The sequence below is a fragment of the Lagopus muta genome, chromosome 13 (genome assembly GCF_023343835.1).
Source record: "Lagopus muta isolate bLagMut1 chromosome 13, bLagMut1 primary, whole genome shotgun sequence".
Taxonomy (NCBI): Eukaryota; Metazoa; Chordata; class Aves; order Galliformes; family Phasianidae; genus Lagopus; species Lagopus muta.
In genome coordinates this window covers 15,350,224-15,378,155 of record NC_064445.1, presented here as the reverse complement: position 1 = coordinate 15,378,155, position 27,932 = coordinate 15,350,224, and the positions used below count along the sequence as shown (strand labels likewise).

Sequence of the window (27,932 nt, the reverse complement as noted above, 5' to 3'; positions counted from 1 at the left end):
GATGAGAAGAATCCAGTTCCCTCCTTTTAGTTTGTTGTTAAGAAGTTAGCATGAATCCTTTCCAACAATCTGTTGACATGTATTAAACTGATTGGAAAAAAATCCAGAAAGACACAGTTTTGTGCTGGTTGTGTGTGTTCTTTTAATGAGAAAGCAAATTGTAATGGTTTTGGTTTTTTTAGCATGTGGGTACAGTTCATTGTTTAATGAAACATTTGGAGTTTGTATTCTGCTCTGTCCTCTTAAAGAACCCATAAGAATCATTGAAGAGTAAAGGTTTCTCATCATTCTTCTGCAAGATTTAGGTTTTTTTTTTTCCAATCTGTTACAGAATATATAGTTGGCAAAACCAGAAAATAAACGTGGCAGGACAGAAACCTCCTTTCAGGCAGTTCTACAGCAGTGGGGAGCCGTGGGTTTCCAGGGTGTTTTAGAATGTTAGAAGTAAATATATTGAATGGGTCTTTCTCCCCACAGTCCAGGTCATCTTTATGATTACATTGCTTAATTGCATCAGGAAAGGTGTACTAGAAATTTGTGATAGCAACTAGAATTGATACTGCTGTATGTGTTAAAATAAGCTCTAATGGCATCATTTGAGTTGTTTCCTACAGGAAATGCAGAAATAGAGAATCTAAGCTATTACTTTATAATAATTCAGATGATTTATTTATTTGTTCGTCTGTTTCTGGTTTGGACATGGCCAGTAAAGAATTTGCATTCTGATGCAGCATCTATGAATGATGTAGGAAATCAAACAACTTTGGAAGTTATCATATTAAACATCTTTTTATCTTATGTAACCTTACAGAGAACAGCAGATGATCTCTGGTGGAGAAATGTCACCTGAGACCTTTCTTCCCTTGCACGTTTCAACAGAGCTGCTCAGTGTGTCTCTTAGTGAGGTAGCAGGAAATGTATGGAGACACTTTGGTTGTGAAGGATGGTGGTGGATTCATTGTTGTGTTTTCTCTCTCAAGTATTCATGACAGATATTAACAGTGCTGTTTGATGGCAGAGGCACTGTAATTTTTGCACATGCCAAAAACAAAGTTTCCAACTTGCTGCTATTTATGCTGACCTTTACCTGTGAAAACCATACAGTGAGGCTAAAAGGAAATGATTGTGTTTGGCTGAGGCAGGGTGAGCTGTGAGCATGGGGATTTGCTCCGATTTGTCCTTTGAAAGTAGACTTAAACAGGAGGAAGAGACGGCTTCCCTGTTGGAGGTGGCTTACTGAACCGAGGGCATGGTGTGACTCCATGTAGTTTATTTAAGAATGATTCTGGTAAGATGTGTAAATGGTTTGTCTTTTATCCTTGCAGGGAGTCTGAAACACACTTCTCTTCCGATACAGACTTTGAGGATATTGAAGGAAAAAACCAAAAACAAGGCAAAGGAAAAGTACGTTCATTTTACTGGGACACTGAAAAACTTGTAGTGTTGTAGAAGTAATGGTTCAGCACTCATTGTGAAGCTGAGACAGAATTGAATTTTTTTTTAATTGAAATGTTCTGAGGGGAGAGTTCATGTTTGTATTTTCATTGGAATATTGATCTTGATTATTGGCGTGATGTTTCCTTCCTGCTGTGAAGGTGCTAGCAATGGGGGAAAAATGCAGTACTTCAACTTCAAGACTGCTAATAAGAAGTCTTTTCTGGTTGGTGTCATTAATTCTGGCTCTGTTTTCATTGGAAAAGTAAACAAAAAAACCAATAATTCAATTAAAAACTCATTAATCTTGTTTAAACACAAGGAAAACATTTTGTGTCTTAACTGTCACTAATAGCATTTTTAATTGCCAAAAGATTTTAAAGAGGAGGAGGAAATGGAACCTGTAGAATCCAGTTAGTCTTTGTATCAGTCAGCATCAGCTGTTATTCTCAACTTCAGATTTTAAATCTGGGTTTTGATAACATAAGGCCTGTGCATAGTTGTATCATGTAAGTGATACGTTAGCGTTGATCATTTTGTTTATTTTTAAGAAGTGTGTGTGTGTGTGATTGCAGACCTGTAAAAAAGGTAAAAAAGGACCTGCAGAAAAGGGGAAAAGTGGAAACGGAGGAGGGAAACCTGGTGGTCCAAATCGGATGAATGGACATCACCAACAGAATGGTGTGGAAAACATGATGCTGTTTGAAGTAGTTAAAATGGGCAAGAGTGCTATGCAGGTAAGGCGTGGGATATTCCTAAGACTTGGGTGGGTGTACAGGTTACATATAACAATGGTTTTCCATACAGATCATCTACTAAAATTAAGCTTGAAGTATTTTTTGTAGCTTTTAGTTATTGGTTAAGGTAAGGAAATGTTTTTACATTGTTAAAATTAGAATTTGGAAGAACTGGTTTTTCATTTCTAAGTACCAGATGTGAATAATCCAAGTGTATAATAAAATAAAGTTCAAAATATGAATCAGCAGAGTTTGCTTGACTCTGCACATCTTCAGTGAAGAGAGGGTTAAAGTGTGAGGCTGCCAGCCATGGAGAGTTCCTGCTGACTCACTCATGTGACTCCTCAGCAGCCTGGCAGAAAGGCTATCTTTGGGATTGAAAATGCAGTTTGCAGCTTCTGTGGTACGTATGCAGGAAGCTGGGTCTGTGTGCAGCCCTCTTGGCACTTGCAGGCTCCTGCTTCAGGCCCCAGCTTTTAGGGCGTGATATCAAGTGATTCTCTCCTGCTTGTTTTAATAAATAAATGGTATCCTGTATCTTTTGTATGTTTGTGCAGTAAATGGTTTGTACTATACACATGAATGATTTAAAGATGATTGTGCATGAATTCTTCCTGCGTATAACATTGTATAATCAATAGATATCAAGATGTTATAATCACAATATAATCAAGAGAGTTAGGCAAAGCAGACAACGATAACAAAAAGAGAATAAGTGGAAGAGCTTACCCTTCAGCTGAGCTCACTACATAACACCAAGAGAGGTGATCTCCAGAAGAGATCCTTCCCCTCTGGTAGCCAGCTCTTAAATAGGTCTAGGAGGGGTGCAGCCTGGTTCCACCCCTTCCGGCAGCACAGGTGAATTGCCTTCACCTGTGCTCCTCTGGCTGACTCACGGCTCGCCTCAGGTGATCAATCAGAGGTTCAGGCCGTGACTCAGCAGTTCCCATACAAACATTATTGCATATTTCCTGCTAATTTGCTTCCCTTGAAGGTTTTGTAGCAGAACAGTTCTGTTGCTTTGCCATTCTACTAGTCATTGTGCTTTGGTTTTAGTTAACACAAAGCAATTAATGCCCATGCAGCATAGGGCAGTACTGTTCATTATGTTACAGCTCACGTGCGTGCAGCGCAGTTCATCATAGGGGTAACGATTAGGAGGAGCACAGGGAGTTGCAGCTGTTGGAACTGATCACCACAGTTGTATCTTTAGAGAAGTTAAAGCAATGAGCAAACAAAAAACTCTGTTTCTGTAAAAAGCTACTTGTTATTTTTGATCTCCTCTTTGAAAAAATGAGGGTACTGTAAGGTAGTCCTGTGCTTTTTGTGCAGGTGTCACTTCTGTACCTGTGTATGTTTATGGATGACACTATTTTTATTATTGTTTTTGACAAAGCGGTGCTCTATGAGTAAAAGCTCGTCCAGCATGTTGTTCTACATCAGTCAAAAAATGCAGTGTTCCAGCTATTATTGTAAGGACCAAGAATCCCTTACAGAAAGCACTTACATAGTACCAACTGCTCAGTTTCTAAAAGCTAAACGTTGCCTTTGTATTTGTTTATTTTCAGTCTGTGGTGGATGACTGGATCGAGTCATACAAACATGACAGGGATATAGCACTTCTTGATCTCATCAACTTTTTCATTCAGTGTTCGGGTTGCAAAGGTAACATGCTGAAATGATACTGAAATGTTACTTTATATGCTCCTTATGTGCTGCTATAGCATGATTTTCTCTTTGTAGGCTATAGTATTTCTGAAGTTGGGAGCTGGGGGAGGAAAAGGTTTAGAAGTATTACAGAAGTACTTTAAAATGTAGATTAAATCTTTTGTGTTCACACTGGAGAGAATGGAGTCCTGGTACTTAATACTTTCCCACATCTTCCTCAATTGCTGGTATTATTTCAGAATACCATCTGTGTTTTAGTGTTGATAAACTTGACTTGCTTGGTCTTGCAGCTGTAGTTTATATTTAGTTATTTCATATCAGTGAGGTGTTCAGAGATCACTCAGTAGCCTTTTAGAAGTGTTTGATGTGCAGGGTATTATGGACAGCATCATGGTAGCCTGTCTTCAGTAGATTGTATTTCCATTTTTCTTTTGCTTGGGAGCTTCTGGTTTTCTTTCCTCTAATCCACATCCTCCATTCTTTTCCCTCTTACCTCCTTTAGAAGATGAGAAGGTAACTCTGCAGTGTCACAGCACTTGAGTATTAAGTGTGACTGGATGTAGTTTGCTCAGTTCAAGTGTCTCCTGATAAACTTATAACACGTATAAATCTTCAGAGAGCTTACAGCATTTCTCAGAGATGTTAATCGTCCTTTCCAGAGCAGTGACCTTTTGATTATTGTTACCAGCCAAAATGACAGAATCTCTTCCTACTTTCTGAGATGATACATGTCTTGAATTTTGCAGTACAGTTGCAATAAACTTTAGGAGATCTGTTTCTTTCAGTATCTCCCTTTGCACTCTAATAATTTGTGGCTAAGAGAAGTAGAAATTTCATGAAATCACTGAATTTATTACAGTGCAGAAGTCAATAGGTAGCAATGGAACTGTTCAAAATTTTGTCTGATACCATTTAGAATCTTGAATCCAAAAAGATCAGATAATTATGTTCTGCCAGCTGATGAAGAGGGCTGGTACACATTTCCTTGACTTCTGAATGTGAATGAATGAGTGAACTTCAGTGTGCACACATTGTATGTAGTGGCAAGAAAACTGCTGGTATTCCTCTCTTCTTACAGATGCCAAATTGAAGACTGTTTAACTTAGTTTTAAAAAACAAAACAACCAACAACAAAACCCAGCAATCAAATGTAAAACCCCCATCACTAAAAAAGATACCCATAATCTGTAGATTGAGTGAAAATTGGTCATAGCAGGAGGTACATCATCATTTGCCTTCTACCTGTTGAAGTGTTAATAATCTAATATCTGAATTGCAGGAGTTGTTACAGCTGAGATGTTCCGACACATGCAGAATTCTGAAATAATCCGGAAAATGACAGAAGAATTTGATGAGGTAATTTAATGAAAGTGCTGAGAATGTGTGTTGTTTATTTTTTAAACCTGTCCTAATCTTACTGGATCGTGCTGCTGCAGGTTTCTTTCGAGTGTAAGAATAACCATAAAAGTGTCAAAACCTCATGAAGGAAAATTGTATTTCTTAGTCCTACAAATTCAGTGAAGGCTGTGTGTGTATATGAGCTGGCTTATTCCTGGGTAAAGAAATCAATATCTGCTGCTCAGTTTTAGAACAGTGGGAACTCCCGTTGCTGTGGGGCATTATGACATGCTTCCTCTCATCTCCTCCACACCTCCCTGTGTTTGTGAGGCCCTTAAAGGCTTTTTTAAGGAACTTGTGAAATATTTGCTGTATTTATTTCAGTGTGTCCGTTAATCTGTAAGTGGTGTATTTTTTAATTTGGTCATGCTTCCTGTTAAAGGCATCAGTACTTTGTGCTTTTGGGGACTTGTAGCCTTTTTGCTTATTTTGCAGTATTTACTTCCAGAATGTTGTCTCTGCATATAACAAGCCTGAGCTGTAAATTATGGTGGATGTCTATTAGTGGAATGAGTTTATTTGGAGATCTTGGCTCTTAAGTTTTACTCATCTCTTTTTAATCTTCACTTAAAAACAACTTCTAAGACTTTTGAAAGAATTTCCTCTTTGTATATCTGTGCTTGTTTGTTTTTTAATAGGACAGTGGAGATTATCCTCTAACTATGGCTGGTCCCCAGTGGAAGAAGTTTAAATCCAGTTTTTGTGAGTTCATTGGAGTACTCGTCCGACAATGTCAATATAGCATCATATATGATGAATATATGATGGATACTGTCATTTCACTGCTCACGGGGCTGTCAGACTCACAAGTCAGAGCGTTTCGGCACACTAGCACGCTGGCAGGTCAGTGAACTTTATTTATCTGTGTACTGCTTCCATGTTATGTCTTGTGTTGCACAGGAAGAAATTGTTGAATGTTTTGATATTCAGCGTTCAACTCATGTTCCTTCGTATGATACACGTCTGTAATGCAGCTAGTTTTGGTACAGCTTTCAGCACATTACTGCAAATTACTGAATTATTTAAATAGTTCCTTACCAGCTGCCTTGTACTTCATTTTTGTTAGCTTTAGGTCTATTAGGAAAAGCAAATACCAACTGTTCAAAATGCACTTGAGCTTGTACGTGCTCTGAGTTAAGTCAAACCAGAGTCATGTTATAAATGGAACGCAATTTTTATTACAAATTTAAATTCCTTGTAATTGACAGTAGCATTTCCATTCGTTACATTAGCAATAATTATAAAGAATTCATCATCAGTGATACAGCCACCAAATTTCTCTGTTTACTTGATTTTTAAATTTGTCCTTGATGTGTTTTGAATATGACATATTTATTCAAAATTTTCCATGATGAGCAGCCTGCACAGGATAAGGAAGAAGGGCCTGGGACGGCATTGTGCAGCAGTTCAACCACGCGAGGATTTATTGTAGCAATTGTGAGGTGATTGGACTGCTAATAGTACTGTGCTAGAAGTACTTCTGTTAGTTGGCTGGAGCTGGCTGACTTATCTCTGACTTCAGCTGCAGGTGGCTGGTCAGATGCTCCATTTCACTGTCTGTGCATTAGAACACTGCACGTTAGGATGCTGCTTTGAGATTCCCAATAGCCAAGGCCTTTATTTTAGAAGGAGGAACAAAACCTTTTATTGCAAGTGAATAAGCTGATCCTGCTGCACCGTTGATTTGTTGTACCATATGGCAAATAGGAATTTTGATTCTTCAGAAACAAGGTTTTACTACTTTCTAAAACTTGAGTTGTGCATGAATAAAAGTTGCTGAAGTTACTCCGTTGCATGTCAATTTCTGTCTCACAGTGATTTTTGCATTTGTTCACGTCAGTGGTCAGTTCTACTGATTCTGTGTAGTGATTTCTGCAGTTCACATCCAATGTGTCACAGCCTGTACTCTTGATGATTGGGTTTTAAATGGGATTGAGACAGCCAACAAAGTCTTTTTACATATTTCATAGAATCATAGAATTGCTCAGGTTAGAAAAAAGCCTTCATGACCAATCTCAACCAAACCATATTATGCTAATAACAACCCATGGCTAAATCATAGAGTCATAGAATTGCTCAGGTTGGAAAAGACCATCAAGGTCATCAAGTCCAACCACAACCTGACCATACTACCTTAACTCTAACAATCCACTGCTGTGTTGTTGTATCCTTGAGCACCACATCCAAACAGTTGTTAAACACATTCAGGAATCAGCCACCTCCCTGGGCAGTCCATTCCAGTGCTTAACAACCCTTTTTTCCTGATATCCAACCTAAACCTCCTGGCGCAACCTGAGGCCATTTCCCCTCATCCTGTCACCAGTGAGAAGAGACCAACCCCACTCTCAGTGCAATCACCTTTCAGATATTGGAAGAGAGCAGTAAGGTCTCCCCTCAGCCCAGTTCTTCCCCAGACTGAACAGCTGAACAGCCCCAGTTCCTTCAGTCTCTCCTCATAGGACACATCCTCCAGGCCCTTCACCAGCCTTGTTGCCCTTCTTTGGACCTGCTGCAGCACCTCCATTCATTTCTGTACTGAGGTGCCCAAAACTGAACACAGCACTGGAGGTGGGGCCTCACCAGTGCCGAGTGCAGGGCAGGATGACTTCCCTGGTCCTGCTCACCACAGCATTCCTGATACAAGCCAGAATCCTTCTTGACCACCTGGGCACACTGCTGGCTCATCTTTAGCCCACTGCCCATCAGCACACCAAGGTCCCTTTCCATCAGGCAGCTTCCAGCCACTCCTCCCCAAGCCTGTAAGGTTGCTTGGGGTTGTTGTGACCAAAATGCAGGACCTGATACTTGGCCATATTGAAACTCATACAGTTTGCCTCAGCCCATCAATCTAGTCTATCCAGGTCCTCGTGTAGTTTTACTGTCCTCTAGCAGATCTCCCAGCTTAGTGTCATCCATAACTTACTGAGGGTGCACTCAGCCCCCTTGTCAAGATCACTAATGAAGATGTTCAATAGGAGCAGCCCCAGTACTGAGCCCTGGGGCACACCGCTCGTGACCGGCCGCCAGCTGATTTAACTCCACTGACCACAACTCTTTGGGCCCGGCCATCCAGCCATGTTTCACCAGCAGAGCGATGCCCATCCAGACCATGGGCAGCCAGCATCTCCACGAGGGTGTTGTGGGGACAGTGTCAGAGGCTTTACTGAAATCTGGGTAGACCACACAACAGCCTTACCTTCATCCACTGAGTCGGTCACCTTGTCATAGAATGAAGTCAGGTTTGTCAAACAGGATCTACCATTCATGAACCCATGCTGACTAAGCCTGATCCTCTGGTTAACCTTTAATTGATCCGTGATGGCTCCTGAGATTGTCCGTTCCATAACTTTCCCCAACACCGAGGTGAGACTGATAGGTCAGTAGCTACCAGGCTCATCTTCTTAGCTCTTTCTGAAGATGGGCATCACATTTGCCAGTCTCCAGTCCGCTGGACATTTCTGGTTAGCCAGGACTGTTGAAGGATAATGGAGATTGGCTTGGCAGCCACATCCGCCAACTCCTTCAGCACTCTAGGGTGCAATCCAGCTGGCCCTGTGTGCTGTTTGCAGTAATCCTGGCTTCTAGGATTAGCTCAGACTACTCCTTTTCATCTTGATGTCCTTGTCGCAGTGTATGAGGATGTTTAGGATTGTGTGCATGTCTTTGTGTCAGTATGTTAGCTTTCTGTGGGTGAGACATGCTCCAGTAACATTCTGTCTGTGCCCTGCCTGTGTAAGCCAGTTTCAGGCTTAGAGTTAAAAAGGTGATAGGAAAAATGAATTTACTGATGGCTACTCCTTAAATGTGGAGGTGGCCAACATGGTCTGAATTATTTTTCAAAGGAATGATTCAGAAAAAAACACTAAAAAAGCCACCAAAGCCAAACTTTTTACAGTGGTCAGCTCTCTTTCCTCTAATTGCCCAGCATCCTTTTGGTACTTGTGCACATGGATGAAGAGATAAACAGAGTTGTCTTGTTGAAATTAAATCATGAGAAAAGAGTGGTGCAGTGTGGTGTGATTAGTTGTCTAAAACATTTCCTTTTGAAAGAAAAGAGCTGTGTATTTGAGGCTGAATGATGGGGTAACATGAGTCTGTTAATTGATTCTAATAGTGGAATCCTTTTAATGTTTCTTGGACAACATTTGTAAATCCTGCATTTTGCCCATGTTTTGGGGATACGTGTCCCGTAGATCAATTCCATAATAATGCCATTAGCGTTAAAAAATTGATGGAAGGGAAGGAACAAAACATTATTTTGTGTATTGTATTGGTAAGTAATGATGCTTGGCAATTTAAAGTAAAGGATTGGTGCTGTGTGAAACAGTGCTCGGGTCCTGAAGTTTGCTTGTCAAGAAACAAATTTACATTGAATACTTTCGTAAATGCAGAAACTGTTGACAGGAGGAGGTATCAGGGTGTCCATCTGTCATCCATCATAAGTCAGGTGCCTTGTAAAAAGTCCTTCCTTCTGCTCTTTTGTAGCCATGAAGCTGATGACTGCTTTAGTGAATGTGGCGTTAAATCTTAGTATTAACATGGACAACACACAACGGCAGTACGAAGCAGAACGAAATAAAATCATTGGGAAGCGTGCTAATGACAGGCTGGAACTCTTACTACAGAAAAGAAAGGAGGTTAGTGCAATTTTCTTTTGCTGGAGTGCTTTGTGACTGCTGGAGGACGAATGCTGCTAAGTAATTATTTCTGCCCTGGGACTTGTGTTGGTTTTTTGGTTTGTTTGTATCTGTAAAGGTAGTTATTATTCTCTTTGTTTCATTCTTTAATTTGTTCGTGCTTAATATTCAAAAAACTTAATTACTTTGAAGGGCGCTTCTTCCATTCTGTTTTTCTGTAGAAGGAGGTACAATTCAGGTAGTGCCAGCTTAGGAAAGTTAGCAAGAGAGAATGCAGTCGGTAATAAACAAGATTTGTTAGGTTCCTTGATGAGTTTCCTGAAATATGTAGCATTACCATGCATGGGCTGCTTTTTGGCTTCTAGAGAAAAACCTGATGATCTCAATGTGCAGCACTGCTCACATTGTCTGTCTCAGTAGAAACTGCACTATAGGCTTCTGACAGGGTCCTTTCTTGTATACCAAACACCAAACAAGTTGCAGTGCATCCTACTTCTGTTTTCTTTCTTTCTGTACATAAGAGATCTGCTGATTCATTGCTGACAATTGCTGCCTTGCTGAAAGCTCTAGCTCTTTCAGGTTTTAGTTTTTAATTTCTGGGGAATGAGCTTTTTCTTTTTTTCTTTTTGGAATTAACTTTCTGATGATCAAAGGGAAAGCATCTCCCCTTTGCTCTGCAGCTTGTTGTGCTGTTGCTTGTGCTTTTACTGCCTTGAAACAGTTTAGGTAAACCAACAGCTTTGTTTGCTGTCACCTCTCCCAAATGCCTGTCTGTTTGAGACTGACTTCTTAAATACCCAAGAAGCACAATTAAGTGCAGTGTGCTAGATGTGTGTGCCAAACCAGTGCAATTCTATGTAATACATGATACACAGATGATGGCAGTGATGCGAATTTTTCTTGCATATATTGGCTGTTAGGATTCCTTTCCACCTTTTCTAGCTTTAGTTGAGATTTTTTGTTTTTGCACGAAAATGAAAATAAGTTTCCAAGCAACATTGATGTTCAGTTTTTGTTTGTTGCTCCATTGGTAACTCGGCCGTATCTGATGAGTGCATCATGTTCTTGGATTCTTTTTGTGTGTCTTTCATTTAAATATTGTTTTCTTCTCTCTCCAACTTAGAAGGCAGATGTTATTAGATTTAGGCTCACAGCATGTCAGCTTTTTTGGTTAGTTAGTCTGCTGCTGCTGCTTGCTTAGTTCTTTATCCTTCCTTCCAGTTTAAAAATCTTCTAATGGTGTGGAAATGTTGGTTCTTGTTGTTACGTGTAAAATTCTGTAGGAGATTTCTGTATGCAGGAATTCTGTAACACCTGCCCATCCACTCCATTATTCTCTCTGGGTAATGTCACATCACTGTTCATTTTGGTCTCCTCGGTGGTGGCATTTGTTGCGTGTTTGTATGTTTGCTGCAATCTGCCCTACTGGAGTGTCTGCTTCCCCAGTCTTCAACTTCGCTGTTGAAGAATACTGCCTCATTCTGTCCTAACATTGTAGTTCAAACTGCAAAAATAAATTGTCTTCCAACAATATTTAGTTGGTTTTGCATCTTTTAGCTGACTTTCTTATACATCTAAAGCAAACACAACTTTTTTGTTTTAAAGCACTGTACGCATCACTTTTCCAGTTTTTGCTTGATTGCATTGAGACTGAATTTGTCTCTTACATTATTTTTCAGCTCTGCATTCTTATATTGCTTGTTTGTGATTGATTTTGTCCTGCTGCTCCATATTCTTGAAATTACTCTTCTGCAATACTGTATTCAGATTTATATTTCAGGAAAGAACTTAATCGCTGCATTATTTGTAAATGATAACTTAGTTTGGTTTGTCTAGATGCAACACTACCCAAACAAACTAGAAGTGGTGCTCAGTGTTCATATGCTCTGTTCATTTTTTCAGCTTCAGGAAAATCAGGATGAAATAGAGAACATGATGAATGCAATATTTAAAGGTGTTTTTGTGCATAGATACCGGTAAGTTGTTTCTTAAATATTTTTTATATTTTACATGTTTTCATTAATCCAGATTATAAGTTGTGATAAGTTAATTATAACTATTTATCTTCTTGCTCCTTTTGCCTTTTGTGTGTCCACAGTGATGCAATTGCTGAAATAAGAGCTATCTGTATTGAAGAAATTGGAATATGGATGAAGATGTACAGTGACGCCTTTCTCAATGACAGCTACTTAAAATATGTAGGGTGGACTATGCATGATAAGGTGAGCTGCCCTGAGGATAAGGAGCAGAATCATCAGCCATAAAGTCCACATTTTGGTTGTTGATCCTGCCAAACCGGGTTCTGATCTCAGCTGTTCTAACCAATCACTGCTAGCCACTTGCTAACACTGGTGTTTGAGATGCATATAAAATACATGTAGGGTTTGAATGGTTTTAGAGGGTATGTACAGATCTGTAAGGAAATGGCCTTTGCCCTTTTATCTAGTTACTTATATTTTTGCTGATGTAGACTTTTGTTTTGTAGTACTATTTAAATTGCATGCATTTCATATGGAATAATCCAGCCAAATAGCCAAGCTGTTTTTTCTGTTTGGCCAAATTAATGATCTATTTTAACATCTTCATATAATTTTAAAAATCATGAGAAGATAAGTCCTCTCTGGTGCTGGTGAGTGCCTCAAACTGTTACTTGCAAACTGGAGATTATTCTCCAGGTGGAGCCGTCAAAAATCAGAGCTTATGAATGATCCTTGATTCATTGTAGAGTCAGCAGCTTGCTGCAGATACTGTATTGGAGATTCTCTTCAAGCTGCTGAACTTGAAGTGAAGGAAATGTGGGATTCTCACCCATGTTGTTTGCGAGTTTGGCATGGAAACAATGGTAGCTCCTGGCAGCTGAGTGGTAGGAAACTGTGTGAAGTCAGTTATCACAGACCTTTGCAAAGTGCATCTGTGGCTGTACATGTTGGGAGGAATACCTGTCCCTCTATCTACTTAGTAGCTCTGATCTCACAAGAGATGGTTGTTAATGCTATAGATGATCCCTGTTGTAATTAAGTGAAAGGAAGCATGTGGAATTTTAGTTCTAAAATGTTCTAAGCATTTAAAATTTATCTTCAGATAATGAAACGGGTATATCTTGACTTAAAGATACCAACACAACAAGACTTTATTTTTTTCTTCACTTACTATAAAAAAGGACATTGTTGACATTGTTATGCCATTAACGTGGTTATCAGTAGTGTATCTTGCCAGCATTCAGTCTTTGAATGAATTTGGACAGCTAAAGAAACTTGCCTTGTATGATCTGAAGATCACATTGTATACATGACTTTTAATCCAGTTCTTAAAATCTTGTTTTAGCAAGGGGAAGTAAGACTGAAATGCCTAACTGCTCTGCAAGGGCTTTACTATAATAAAGAGCTTAATTCCAAATTGGAACTCTTCACCAGTCGATTCAAGGTTAGTGTGACTTCATATTTTTAAGAACATCCAAAAATTGTGGGTTTTTTTGCTGTATTTCCTTTCTTTCTTTTCTCAAAATATCTTCTTTTGTATTCTTAGGATAGAATTGTGTCTATGACTCTTGACAAAGAATATGATGTTGCAGTCCAAGCAATAAAATTACTCACTCTTGTTTTACAGTAAGTATGTCTCCTCACCTGACCTATAACAAATATTAAGATTGCATAAGGGCTAGAAATGTAGAACTGAGCCTTGTGAGTTAGAAGCTATTGTGGAAGACTTGAACTGAAGCAGTACGTGTCTCCTGAACAGTAGTTGAACTGTGAGCATAATGACCTACCAAATACTCCTACTGTTTTGGTAACTTTTGTGTAGGAAGACACTGAAACTAAGGTACCCTGTTTTTACTCTTAGAATGCTAGGTTGACCTGGCATTTGCCTTCAAACCTTTGAAGGCAAAGGTTTAGATTCTTCTTTATTTCTATCTCCCATTGCTGGACTTCATACTTTTTTGAGACAGTCTTCTTTTCTTTCTTCCTCCCATCCTCACCCCTAGGAGTAGTGAAGAAGTTCTGACTGCAGAAGACTGTGAAAATGTCTACCATCTGGTTTATTCAGCTCATCGGCCAGTAGCAGTCGCCGCAGGGGAATTTCTTTATAAAAAGTAAGAGGGGGAGTTATATTGGCTTACTTGTTCTTCTGGATTTTGTTATTTGTGTGCATTAATACTAGATTTATGATTAGCTTTGATTAAAAAAAAATGAGTGATAAACACCCAGATTAAACATTTAAGAAAACAAGACCTTTCATCTAGACTTAAAGACTTAAAGACATAAAGACTTTTCAGGCCTTCACATAGTGTTTCTTGGCTACTTTCAGTAACAGGTTCAGTAAATATATTTTGCTAAAAGGGAACATGAGACCTCAAGCATCTGCAATTATCACTGATGTTTGTAAGGTACTTTGTAATTACATGTTCCCCTGGAAGCTGTCAGTGAAATACCAGCTCAGCAAATATAAAGTTGTTCAAATGACATTTATACCAAATCACTGGCTTTCAAAATAAAACATAGAGCTTCACAGGAAGAGAAGATATGCCCATTTGTAAAAACAATATCTAGATGTGACTTAACCACGGCAAAGGGAGTGACAAAGAAATTTATCTTGAGTTTATTCTTTTTTCAGGCTCTTCAGCCGCAGAGATCCTGAAGATGATGGAATACTTAAAAGGAGGGGAAGACAAAGTCCAAATGCTAACCTCGTGAAGACATTGGTGTTCTTCTTTTTGGAAAGTGAAGTAAGTTGAATTGTGTGGGTGTTTGTTTTTGTTTTGTTTGTTTTTTATTTTGCTTTTTCAATCCCTCCATCTGCCCCTGTTGGTTATTAGCTGTTAATCTGTCCTAATTTTCCTCTATTGCTTGGGCATTCTGGAGGACATAAGACTCTTTGGGTTGTGCTTACTTGAAGGATTTGCTAAGTGTTTAGTTATGAGACAGGCTGTGAGCCCTCCTTTGACAAAATGCTCTTCCCCACCATTCTCCATTATAACATCCATCTAAAAAGAGACTGAGTTGGAGTTGTTATGAGGAGGAAAAAAACTTTCAGAAACACAAAATGATCGCTGAGCACCTGATTCTAAAAAGGTGCTGAGGACTTCATTCAGTGAAAGAATTTAGGATGTTTGCTATTTCTCAGGATCACTCTGTAGGGTCCAGTCTTGTTACCTTGTTTCACAATCTACAGACTGATGGTTTTGCAGTATAGTGATGAGGATAAAACTCAGTATAAGGTCAAACAGGAAAAGAAAAGCCTGCCAGACAAGCAAGCAAAACCTGTCAGCTGACTAAACAACAACAGGCAAACACAAAAAGCCCTACCAGATTCTTACAGATACTGCAGCACTTGATTATTTGTAATAACTGATCTGGATTCATCTCTTACATTAATCAGGAAAATAGGCTTCTGTTAAACCAGAGAAGTCACAAAGTTTTCTGGTTTTGTTTGGTTTTGGTTTGGTTTTGGTAGAGTCAAAAGCTAGCAAGGCAAAAATCCTTCTTTTATAGCAACTTGTGTAGTGAACTTTATTGCTGGTAAAGAAAAATATTTTTTTGTTCTCATTCTAGTTGCATGAACATGCTGCTTACCTAGTGGACAGCATGTGGGACTGTGCAACAGATCTCTTGAAAGACTGGGAATGTATGAATAGTCTTCTGCTGGAGGAACCTCTCAACGGAGAAGAGCGTAAGAGATTTTAGTAGAACTTTCTGTATGTTGCTGTGTGGTTTCTGATAGCTGTGATTTATAAGGAAATGAGATGTTTACATCTGGGTCACCATACAGCCTCTGTTCTTGAATGACTGTAATAAATCACTAATTATGAAATTTGAGGAGAAGTAGAAAAATAAGGGAATAGACATGTGTTGTCCAGTACTCCTGTTGTTCCACAAGTTCAGGCTGTACTTGCAGCATTTGAGTAAGCAAGTTGTTTGTGAAACTAGTTCTTTTATTGAATATTAAAGCCACCATATGGGAGAGCACTGTCATTTCTTTAATGACAGTAAAAACAACCATAACAATAAAGCCCACCTGAGACAGTTCTCTAATTTGTATGTACTATTAATGGACCTCTGAATAACGAAGAGCAATTAAAATGATTATGAAACTTGATATTCAGTTGATATCTCTCAATTTCAAATATTTGCCTATGCTGTTCTGTAATGTAGTTATGTTCTCTATTCCCCTGCCCCCAGCTGGAATTGAGCTATTGACCTAAATGCCTTATTTATTTTTTAACATCTATTCCTTGAAATTTCAGCTTTAACAGATAGACAGGAGAGTGCACTGATTGAAATCATGCTGTGTACAATTCGACAAGCAGCTGAATGTCATCCTCCTGTGGGAAGAGGAACGGGGAAAAGGGTAGGAGCCAAAATCCTACTTATCTAGATGTGTGCAAGTGGCTGTGTGAGGAGGACTGTGAGGGAAGAAGGAAAAGGTTTTAGCCTGTTGCTACTGAGGGGACCAAATTCAGAAATTGAGTTTGTCACTGCAGCCTCCAGTGTCTGACAGCCATGGTTCTTTCATTTTTTTCATGCCTGTAGCACGTGTTTAATGTTGTTTGGACTGCTGTATTTGTTTTCATTGTTAAAGATGCAAAATTGATTTTAAAGGAAGCATTGTTTGGAAAGAGACCAAATTCAGTATTTGGAAAAACAACAAAATAAAACAGAGCAAAATAAGAGAGAGGGGATATGTTTCACAACCTCTTTGAAGGGAACACAGTACAACCAACTGGCTTTACTCTGATCATGTGAGGTTAATGTATCTGATTGTCATTTCATTAATGGCAGTGAAAATTTGCTCCAGAGCTGTTGTTGTCATTTTCTAACAATACCAATATTGTAGGTGCTGACAGCGAAGGAAAAGAAAACCCAGTTGGATGACAGAACGAAAATTACAGAACTTTTTGCAGTGGCTCTTCCACAGTTGTTAGCAAAGGTAAGTTTAATTCCATCTCTAGCTGATGGGCTGCTGTTAAAATGATAAACAAAAGCAGCTTCTGTAATTAACTGTATGGCTTACACAACTCTTCATTTTGCTTATTAGTTTTTACTAATATTCTATTGGTCTGTGGTTAATTGTGTGGTATTACGTCCCAAATTTTTTCCATTAAAACTTCCTTTTTCCTCGTCAATCTTACAGTATTCTGTAGATGCTGAAAAAGTCACCAACTTGCTGCAGTTGCCACAGTACTTCGATTTGGAAATTTATACAACAGGGCGACTAGAAAAGGTAAGGTAATGTTTAAGATCACTTCACACAAAAGGGGTGAAACAGCCACAATCAAAGGAGAGAATTTTGGCTTTCTCGCTTGAAATTCAGTCTATTGTAGGTGCAGCTTTTTTTACTGAGTGTGACTTGCTTTACTGGAACCCTCATTGAGGATGGGACCTGAACTTAAGCTGCTCTTGTCTCTGTTTTCTGCTTCTCAAATGCACTGTGTTGCTGCATTGTTGAGAAGCAACTAGCTGGAAGTCACTGGGGTCAAAAAAGGAATAAAATATTTAGTTGACAGCGTAGCCTAAAGGTGATAGAGCAATAATAAGCAACTCAGGGTGTGGAGAGGTATATGAGAGCAAGTGAAGTTGGTTTCAGTGCTTATTGCCTGGGTGTTATGCAACTGAATCTTAATTTGTACAGCTTCTAAGACCAAGTATAAATTTTGGTGTGGGTGGGAGATAAGTGCTTCTGTGTTGTTTAGTTGTCATTGCAAATTGAAGTGAAATGAAGATGAACGCGTACTGACAACAGCAAATTTTTAATTATTTCCTAAAAAGACATGAAATCTTCAGGCTCTGACAGGCTTCTACTTCATTTCAACTTGTGAATTTACCTCAGAGTTTCATCAGGTTTCTGGTGAACGGTTTTAATCTGTACTGTAGTTCTGAGAGGAGGGAAATAAATAGAAGCAGCATGAACTTACTTGTAAGTTTTCCATACGCATTACATGTTGTTGTCACAATGCCTGTGTGTTTGTATATTTAGGTTTCTTTTCCTTGTTGTTCTTGTAGCATTTGGATGCCTTACTGCGACAAATCCGGGACATTGTGGAGAAGCACACGGACATCGACGTTCTGGAAGCCTGTTCAAAAACGTACCATGCTCTCTGTAATGAAGAGTTCACAATCTTTAACAGGGTTGATATTGCAAGAAGTCAGTTAATAGATGAGCTGGCAGACAAGTTTAATCGACTTCTTGAAGACTTCCTACAAGAGGTACTTTAATGTAAAACACCAACTTTTCCTGCTCTTGTAAATACATCCAGTATGTTGGTTTGCCTTCCTGTGCAAGTCAGTGAGTTGAGGATATGAACTGCTGTTCCTTTATATCAAGACAGTGATTCTTGAATCTGCTTTTGGACAAGTATCTTTTGGGAATTGGAGATATATTTCAGATAAAGTGTGAAATTGTGTGACATTTTCACTCTGAGGCTTTGAAGCTCGTGGTTTTGAGATAGGTAGCTTTGTTGTTGTGCTGGGATTCTCTTCAGATGTATTGGTGCCACCACTCTTGCCTCTGATTGCACACTGCTGTCGATAAAAGCTCAAAATCTCTGGAAAACACTTCCCCTGCCATCCTTGAATTACAAGCAGATGCATTTATTAGCACAAGAATATTATTTTGTTCCTACACTGTGCTAATTAGAAGAGATGATTTTCTGATACGTTATTTAATGTGACCCTGTGGGTCTCTGACACTCAACTAAAACTTGTTTCTCCTCCTCTTTATCTGTGATAAGGAGCATGGGAAGCTTCTTTGCTAACTTCTGGCCCCACCTCTCAGATGCAGACATACTTTTGCTGAGCTCTGCTCCTGTCCCTCCTGCTCATTGGCCAGAACTGGGACTCCACCCCACAATCACAGGGTGCTGTGGCCTCAGGAGGGAGCGCTCCTGTAATGCAGTTACGTCCCATTTGTGAGGAATAGGAAGAGCAGGGGGTAAGGCAGGGAAATGGAATGTCAGACAGGAAAATGGCAAGTACTCTGGTGGGACTGGTGAAACCCGCAGTGCTTTGATAATGTGTGGCTGCAGAACAGTAACATGCAGGGGACTTGTGTAATCTCTAGCATGCTGATGAAGGCTTTCCATGGCTGCAGGTAGTTTATCCTATGTACTTCAATAGATGCCTTCATGAACTTTTTCTTTTGGCTGCTTTTTTCTCTTCAAGTGCAAACTTGTCAGAACTTCTGGGGAGATTAGAACAAAGCACCTCCCATATCCCTCCCTCCTAAAGACTTTCTAAGACTTTGTGATTAAAGTAAGATTGAGGTACTGACCCGTGGCCCAACTAGTCCAGTATCTATTGTCTGACAGTGGCCTCTGCTGGATTCTTCGGAGAAAATGGAAGCACCTACATTATGCCTTATGTTCAAGTAGCCTGAGTTTCTTTTCTCCTTCTCTCTTGTACCCCTCCACGCCCTGCCCCCCAGCCCAGCATATTCTTCCTTATGCTGCTGACTGATTTCTAAATGTGAAGGCTGATTGCTCTTCCTGCAGTTTGGGGCATGCCACGCATTACCTTCTCTCTCAAACTCTTCAAATCTTCTGAAAACAAATGCACGGAATTGATAAATAATTTAGTTGCAGTTCTTTTTACTGTCTCCCCCCATCCCTCTTTTATTATTATTTTTTTGTTTTTTAATTTTCCTCTTTGAAGTTCCCTGGTTTGCTTGGTGTATTTTGTTTAGGGTTTCTTATGATATGTTTTTGAAATAGGGGGAAGAACCTGACGAAGATGATGCTTATCAGGTCTTGTCAACATTGAAGAGAATCACTGCTTTCCACAAGTAGGTAGAACTCTGCAAATACCTGTCAGGGTCCATGTTACATAACTTTGGTTGTTGTTGTAGCTTTTGTTATAAAATTTGATAGCTCTAAGTTTTATGCAACCTGTGTTGCATAAAAGCTGGAGTGTCATGTAGAACACATCACATCTCTTGAATATATTAAGAAATAAAAATCTGAAATCTGTTTTGTTTTGGGCTGGGTGGTGTGTGTGTGCATGTGTGTATCTATGTACATATGAAAAATGGATATTGAAAGAACTTAAGCTCTTAGCAATTATTAATATAAAACTAAATTACAGAAGTGATGTTTGTTTTACATTTCTGCTTCCTTTCTAATGCTTCCAGTGCCCATGACCTGTCAAGATGGGATTTGTTTGGCTGCAACTACAAGTTACTGAAAACTGGCATTGAAAATGGAGACATGCCAGAACAGGTTTGTAACTAAAATCTGCTCTTTAGGAACAGAAGTAAATAGCTTTTGTTGCTGATTTTTTTTTTTTCAACTGGCCTTTTTCATCAAATATGTTGTTTTCTTTTGGATTTCAGATTGTTATTCATGCACTGCAGTGCACTCATTATGTAATCCTCTGGCAGCTAGCAAAAATTACTGAAAGCAGTTCCACAAAGGTAGGCCCTTTTCCAGATGTATTTGTAAACACGCATTTGTACTTACCTACATGTCATCTGTTGGGAACTGTGATGGAATGCATTAAAAATCAGGGCTGTTTAATTCAGAAACAGTTCTTCAGAATTCATCATTCCAGCAATGGAATGCTTGATGTTTAAGTCATACCATTTCTTTACATTACTGTGTTCTTATTATTGATGCATTCTGTATTTAAGTTGATAGAATTTTAAGAAATTTTAGTAAAGAAACAGAATGCCTGTTAGTCTAGGATGGTAGCAGTGCTAAGGAGGAGTAGGAAACCACCACTAACACAATAGCCTTACTACTCAGAGTAGTTTGAATTTGTTTGCAAACTGAAATATTGATGAGAAATCTGTGAGCAACAAAACCTGTGAGATAACAAGAGTTCACACGCTGTCACACTGCTCTGACTGCTCAGTTTGCTGCAGTCATGCTTTGTTGCTTTTCAGCAGTCCTTTAAACGTGTCATATGAAGACATTAAAATATTAAGCTACATTAAAAAATTAAGCTACACTTGAAATTTATTCCTGAAACAGTGAGAGGGTCTTTTCAAATTCTGTTTGTAGTAATCTTGCAGGACAAAGCTCGGGCCAATGCCCTATTTCCAATTTCACTTCATAAAATTGTGGAGGATTGTGGTTTCTTGTGTCCACACGATAGCACAGCTTGCAGAGTGGTGAGCTGGTTTGCTTTGTGAAGTGCCTGACGAAAGGAAGATGGTTTTTGGAAAGCCAGCTGTTTTCTAACAGACTTGATGAGTTCCAAAACATTTTGATGACCTTTTAAATTGTTCTATAGGTGCACATATAGATGATTTTAATAAAGGATGGTGCATTCTTTTTTTTATGATAGCTTTCCACACCCCATAGGAAGGGTGAATGTTGTGCTCTTACACCTGAAATTTCTGCACTTTCTGTTATTGGAGTTACTGATAATGCACCTTTTTTCAGAGCTGGAATAAGAAAATCCTTGAGATGTGTTTTTGTAGTGCTTTTTTTTCTAAATACTTTGCTATTGTTACAGTTAATTTAAGAAAAACATGTTGTGGACATCTGTTGTAGTTTGCTAGTGAGAAAAGGAGCTACTCATCAATAATTTACAATCAGTAAATTGTATTTTTAAATGAATAATTCATTGTTACAATACCTGTGTTTTTTTTTTAATGCTGATGATGTATGTATTTTTGCTTTTCTTGATTTTAGAATGTGGTAATGTGAGCACTGAGTAGAGGGCAGGAGTGGAGCAGCATGCTGTGTAACTTGTGCTGACATTTTCTATTTTTTAGTAATACAACATTTCTGTGAGATGTGGATCTTTTCTTTATATTTTCAGTCACATTAGGATTTCATTAGTCCAGTAACTGTGGCCTTACTGACTCAGTAACTTGAGTCAGCTAAATAAAAGATTGGTCAACATCCCAATGTTAACGTGTACAAAACAGGGAATGTCAGATACAAAGTGCATAGCTGTGCTGTTGAGAGCTCCTTACGTGAGTGAAGGACTTGGAGGCTTTATTAGCTTATTCTTTAAGAGAAGCAGCAGTCTTTTTTGTAATAAGGATTAAGATTTTACCACAAACCCAGAGACAGAAACTGAACTAAATTCTGGGGAGTCCTGTTGGAAAGGAAGTTTCACTTGGCTGTTTTGCAGTAAAATGAAATTTGTGATACTGTTCAGCAGGAATGAAAAGAACTTACTTGAAAAAGTAGACTTTATTAATACTATTTTCTGCTTCTGAATAATAAAGTCTGGTAAATAAAAGCTTTTGTAACTGTAGTTCAGAAGTGAAGCCTTTTTTGTTGTATTTAACTGCCAGACATACCAGGTACAAACAAAAGTTCAGTGTCAATGGAACACAACTGCAAAGAAGTTGAAGTGCAGCCCCAGAAGTGCCTAAACACACTGTGCCTGAAGATTCAGTTCTAACAAAGGCAGACTGCTAACTGCATGCTCTTTGTGAACAGGGTGACCAAGTGTGGGGATTACTTTCATAATATGGGCTGCTTAAAATAAAAGCTACGTAGGCAATTTGATTTTTATTAAAATTTCAGAGAATATTTTTGTGTAAAGGAAAGAATATTCTCCTGTTGGTAGCCCTTGTAACATTGTTAAGCAGTGAATGGTAAACGCTGAGAGAAAAGGTTGTATGTGGTGAAAGTGTTCTGAAAACATAGTAAAAGAGTCTGTCTTAATAAGCAAGTTAGCTTGTAGCAGTAAGCAGCTGCTGCTTTTCTTTCTGCTGCTGTGATGAAGTGACACATTGTACCAACGCGTTCCCTGTTTTCTTGACGGGAGAGACCTGTTGTGTTTTAGGTTGCATGACAGGTTTTTACATTTCTCAGGGGTATTCCTTTTTTGTCTGCCCCAATGCTGCTTCGTAATGTAACTTCCCCAGCTCTGTGTGAGCTGGAGTCTGTGTGTATGAGTAACTGAAGGAAGGACTCCAAGTAAGCTGCCAGTGCATGAAGATATTTGGTATTTGTGTCAGTTTGATACTTTACTTGCTCAAAATCAATTTCTCCAGAAGTAGTACAGCTGCTTTTAAAAATTAGTGCTTATTTTCTTACAGAAGGCAGGAAAGCCCCAGCCCTCATCTGGCACTGTGCTTTATCCCCAGGCAGAGAAATTAACAAATAGTCATACCTTATAGATGTGTCTGTTGTAGTCACAGCTACCTAACAGCCATCCTTTGGGGTGAATATTCAGCTCATTTAAAAAGAAAATGCACCCTGCTCTGAAGTTTTTGTTGCTGTTACTTTTTTTTTTTTAAATAAAGAGCTTTGTGAATTTCATCCCATGCCTTTAGTACATGGAGGATGACAGAATTGATGAAATTGCTACTTACTGCTTTTGTTTCTGAGTTTAAGTAATGCAGCAAATTTTCATTGACAACATAAGAGGTCTGTGGTGGATTGCTCTATGGGTGTGCATGCACTGCATGTGAATATGAAGTTGAAAAAGCAAAATTGGTGCATTAAATCCTGTTCTTTAAAGGAGGATCTTGTACGTCTGAAGAAGCAAATGAGAGTGTTCTGTCAAATTTGTCAACACTACCTGACCAATGTAAACACTGCTGTTAAGGAACAGGTGAGTGAGAACATTAAGATTTTCTAATATGATACTTAAAGCCATGTGAAAATATGAGCAAGATGACCTTTTCAAACTCAATTCTTGTCGCTTCAGCTAGCAGAAACTTTATTTGGAGTATGTTTGTTGTTTTTTTTTAAATTTAATTACTGCTTTTATTTTATTTAAACAATGATAGGCAGATGCACTGCATCAACTCTCCAGTTTGTGATTCAGTGGGAGAATTCCATCTCAAGTCTCGGTTGTCATGACACGCATCTGTACTGGAGCAGCTTGTGGACTCCTAGACTCAGAGTTGGAAGGGATAGGAACAGCCATATAAAAGATAGAAGTTATCTTTTTCTTCTGTCTTTGAATGCTAATATTCCCACATTTCAGTTATGGTGTGTATGTGCTCAAGTACTCAAGACCCATGAAAAAATCAGCATTCCTCCTCTCACTCTAAACATATGGGGACATACCTGGGCAACTTCTCTTATGACTGCATAGTGTGTTCCTCAGTTCTTGTAGCCGCAGGATTTTGTCTGGATCAGGAGAAAAAGGATGAGTAGTTAACATGCACGTGTTTATGGATGCATGCATGCATGTAACCTGAGGGATTGCACTGTTGAGAGGCAGCATTTGTTTTTCTTGGTCTTCTGCTGGTCCACTTAGGCAGTGGTCATTTGTTAGCAGTATTAGTTCAGAGAGAATTGGAGACCATTCTGTCGAGCGTTCAGAAGCCTCAGCAGTTATGTAGCGCTCACAAAAGATGAGATTGGAACTTGAGATCTAAAGAATTGAGCCATTGAGTAACGTTGCAGATTTTGGTTGAGTTCCAGTGAATTGCCTTTTCATTTTATCAAGTCAGTCCCCCATACAGTTGTTTTTCATTGGGAAGAGTTTTTAGCTAACATTATGTCTGAGGAATCTACAGACTTCAAAGCGTGTAGGTGTTTATTCCACATGAGTAGTGCCTGTTAGCAGGTAGGAGAGAAGGGTCCATGCTTTTTGAAGAAAAACACAGACATGAAGATGGGGGATTGGTTTTTGTTTTTCTTGTATTTTGAATGGAATTGAGATATTGAGAAAGTAGTTGCCTTGAATTCGGAGGGTAATTGAGTCAAGGAATGGGTTCAGCTGCAGGGACTGGGTGTTTTTTGTTCTGTGTTCAAATAGTTTTCTGGCCAGAATGTTCATAGGAGTTTTAGGTTCCACTGAAGCACATGGATTTCTTATAGCAGGATTATTTCTAAGTGAATGCCATGAACAAAATTTGAACGCTAGAACTTGAGCCATCTCAAAATGAGGAAGAACTAAGCTTTTTTCTGTATGCAGTTGTGATTTAACAAATAGAAAATAGGCAGGAGCTCTTTTTGCCACAAACAGTAAAAAAAAAAAAGCCTGGTTGAGCTTGAAGTTGAAAATCTGGTCTGCTTTGTCACACCAGTGCAGCTTTGCAACGCTTGCTGTAACAAGAATGTTTTCTTTCTGGAGCTGAGCAGGTGTGTTAAGGTCTGAATTATCTAGTATCAAAATCACAAAGTGCAGAGTGTGAAAGTGTGAGTAACAAAAATTACTGAATCTCTCAGTAGGTCTCCTTAAAAGGCTGTGTAACTAAGGTGAATGCCCTGGATGTTAGAACTGCCTCAGTTGTGTACCTCGTGTAGGTGTTTTCCCCTTCTAATCCTGTGAAAGGGGGCTTCAAGGGGAATGCGTTTACTTCCATGACTGGGAAAGTGGTATTTTCTTTGTGGAGTTTGAGAACAGATCTGTTCATTGAAGTGGAGGAGATTAGATGGATAGGTACATCATGAAGCAGTGTATTGTCCTGAACAGTGTCAGTCGAGGTGTGGGTGTGTTCAGACTTCGTGGGGATGCAGTACAGACGTTCACATCCTGGGTCAGATGGAAGTTTGCCAGCAAAATGAAAGAGGTTGGTTCCTTTTTTGGAAGCAAGATGAACCTAGGGATCTGAAAGGGTTGAATGACCTGAGTTGTGCTAGATGTTTTACCAGTGTGATTAATATATATTTATCTATTCAATTTTAAAAAGCAAAAACTGGACTATTCTGTGGTTGATGCCCCAAAGCTCTCAAGTGACCTCATGTAGCATTCTTCTAGCAGAAAGTTTTCATGCTCCTCGCATTTCATTCTTAAAATACTTTGATATTTAGCTGTCTTCATCCATGCAGCATCTTTATTTAGATGCCTGATCTCCATACAGCTGCCTCATGTAAGGAGCTCCTCATGTTTTAAGTTCCAATTAGCCTGTTCAGTTGATTAGGACTTAAGAGGCCTGTGTGCACCACTGGGATCAGTGGAAATGCTTTATTCTCTGTTTAAATAAATCGAAACTAAACTCCACTTTCCAAACAAGTATTTACTAAGGTTTCTTTTGGTAGGCTTTCACAATTCTGTGTGATGTTTTGATGATCTTCAGCCATCAGATTATGACAGGAGGACGTGACATGCTGGAACCACTTGTTTACACTCCTGATTCTTCACTGCAATCTGAGCTACTCAGTTTTATTTTAGATCATGTCTTCATTGATCAGGATGATGATAATAATAGTGCAGGTTGGTACAAAACTTCACGTTTCCTTCATGCGATTTGCTTTCTAATTAATTAATTAATACTTTTTTTATTGCCAATGCTCTTTTTTTTTTTTCTTCTGGCTGTGGTAATTGTGCATGAGCGTGGAGACAGGTTTGACTGCTAAATGTCAGCAGCCTGCTAAAGCATTTTATGTTTTGGGGATGCGTAAGGTGATAACGATAAAAATTTTGTGTCATAGGCACCAATGTTACGTGTCTCAAGAGGAGAGACTTGTCAATAGGCACTAAAGCACGTGGCTGTCACAACTGAGATGTTGGTTTTTCTAAATGCTGACCACTGGCCCGCATTGTTCTGTATTACACTTAAATTGGAAGTATTTAAACCCAACAGTTTTCATGTTTCAAACTCTTTCCAGATGGACAGCAGGATGATGAAGCTAGTAAAATTGAAGCATTGCACAAAAGAAGAAATCTACTTGCAGCTTTCTGTAAACTCATTGTATATACTGTGGTGGAAATGAATACTGCTGCAGACATTTTCAAGCAATATATGAAGGTAAATCTGAATCTTAGTGGTGATACTTCTTAGAAGTATTAAAGTACAGAGACTGAATTTTTTAAAATTGTTTTTAGTTTGTTCCTTGTGAGATAACTGATCAAAAGGATGAAGTCTATAAAAACTCCAAAGCAGTTTGTAGGCCTGCTAAAGTTATTCTTCCTTGAGAGGGGAAAAATGGCTGATTGTTTTGCAGTTCCTATGTAGGCAGTGGGGAGGGAAGAAGGAAGCCTGATAATTATTTTGTTTCTAGTTAATGTATTTTCTTTCGTATGTCTGTTTGATGGTCTGTTTTTACTTCAGCTAGAAGTTTAGCAAGATTTTTAAGAATCTTCTCACAGAGATAAACTTTATGTCTGGCTTCATTAAATAATTTAAGCTTGCATTTTTTGGAGGAGAAAAGAAAATTGATTTGCAAGTTTTCTTCCCTGCCCCCTCCCCCCCCCCACCCCAGGAAAGAATGTGCTCTTTATATCTGTTTCTGTCTATGTTAAATATAAAATCCCTTCTTAGCTCCTGAGATTCACAGCTACACAATGAGTTCTCATTTTGTGAGCATGTTAAAACTTTGCTCCTTAGTGATTACATTAAAAAAATTAAGATCTGGGCAGCCTGCTTTTGCCTGAGTGCCCTACATATGTTTTGAGTCACTAAATAACTAATTGGGTTTTCTTTGGACTTCAGATACTTCAGAAAATGAACAGGCGACTTCATTGGAAAAATTGCTATGAAGTTTTCCATAAGTGCTTACATTAAGCAAAGAAAATAATTTAAAAAAACCCCTCCCCATCAGAGTCATAGCAGTTACTAAAAAGATTAGATTCTAATCTCATACCCTGAAGGTGGTGAACATGTGTCATTAACAATTGTGTCATGGCCTTGAAGATAAATAGGTCGTTCTACCTCTAAAGTAATACTAGTGACATTAAACCATAATGTCACTACAAGCGTGAACATGTTAGTAATTTTTTCCTTTTCAGTGTCTGAATTCTTCTTTCAAGTGTAATGTTTTCAACTAAAATCAAAAGCTAACATATTCTGTGTGATTTTTTTTTCCTAGTATTACAATGACTACGGTGATATTATTAAAGAAACAATGAGTAAAACAAGACAGATAGACAAAATCCAGTGTGCTAAAACACTTATTCTTAGCTTGCAGCAGGTAAGAATGATTTACAGTATTTTATGCATGAAATTCCATACAGTATATCATGTGATGTTGCTTAATAGCTCAGGTGAGGTAGTAATGAAAAAAAGTCTTAGGAAAGGCAGGGAGAAATAGATTCAGACTGAAACGTTTTGTGCAACTATTTGAAAAACCAGTGAAAGCTTTCCTAAATATTGTCCTGCTGAAAAGTCTGTAGAAGACTTTCTGGCACACACCAAACATTGCAACTGTGTGATACCTTAAAACAACAATTTAAGCCACAAATTCAGAAATGTGTTGTGAAAT

General features: G+C 38.7%; 1 protein-coding gene across 6 annotated transcripts in view; it reads left to right on the top strand.

The window, feature by feature from the left end:
• The window catches only part of STAG2 (stromal antigen 2), a 70,391-nt gene that overhangs the window by 33,461 nt on the left and 8,998 nt on the right, over positions 1–27,932 (top strand). For all 6 annotated transcript variants that reach the window (XM_048959394.1, XM_048959388.1, XM_048959391.1 and 3 more), the window contains 24 exons: positions 1,326–1,404; positions 2,010–2,171; positions 3,740–3,836; positions 5,119–5,195; positions 5,876–6,080; positions 9,723–9,874; positions 11,777–11,850; positions 11,973–12,096; positions 13,199–13,297; positions 13,400–13,479; positions 13,857–13,964; positions 14,486–14,597; positions 15,424–15,541; positions 16,116–16,219; positions 16,706–16,798; positions 17,003–17,092; positions 17,872–18,075; positions 19,578–19,648; positions 19,994–20,081; positions 20,195–20,275; positions 23,293–23,385; positions 25,770–25,944; positions 26,340–26,479; positions 27,540–27,641. In XM_048959394.1, the coding sequence (XP_048815351.1) occupies positions 1,326–1,404; positions 2,010–2,171; positions 3,740–3,836; positions 5,119–5,195; positions 5,876–6,080; positions 9,723–9,874; positions 11,777–11,850; positions 11,973–12,096; positions 13,199–13,297; positions 13,400–13,479; positions 13,857–13,964; positions 14,486–14,597; positions 15,424–15,541; positions 16,116–16,219; positions 16,706–16,798; positions 17,003–17,092; positions 17,872–18,075; positions 19,578–19,648; positions 19,994–20,081; positions 20,195–20,275; positions 23,293–23,385; positions 25,770–25,944; positions 26,340–26,479; positions 27,540–27,641 (2,728 nt within the window). The remainder of the gene's footprint in view (positions 1–1,325; positions 1,405–2,009; positions 2,172–3,739; positions 3,837–5,118; positions 5,196–5,875; positions 6,081–9,722; positions 9,875–11,776; positions 11,851–11,972; positions 12,097–13,198; positions 13,298–13,399; positions 13,480–13,856; positions 13,965–14,485; positions 14,598–15,423; positions 15,542–16,115; positions 16,220–16,705; positions 16,799–17,002; positions 17,093–17,871; positions 18,076–19,577; positions 19,649–19,993; positions 20,082–20,194; positions 20,276–23,292; positions 23,386–25,769; positions 25,945–26,339; positions 26,480–27,539; positions 27,642–27,932) is intronic.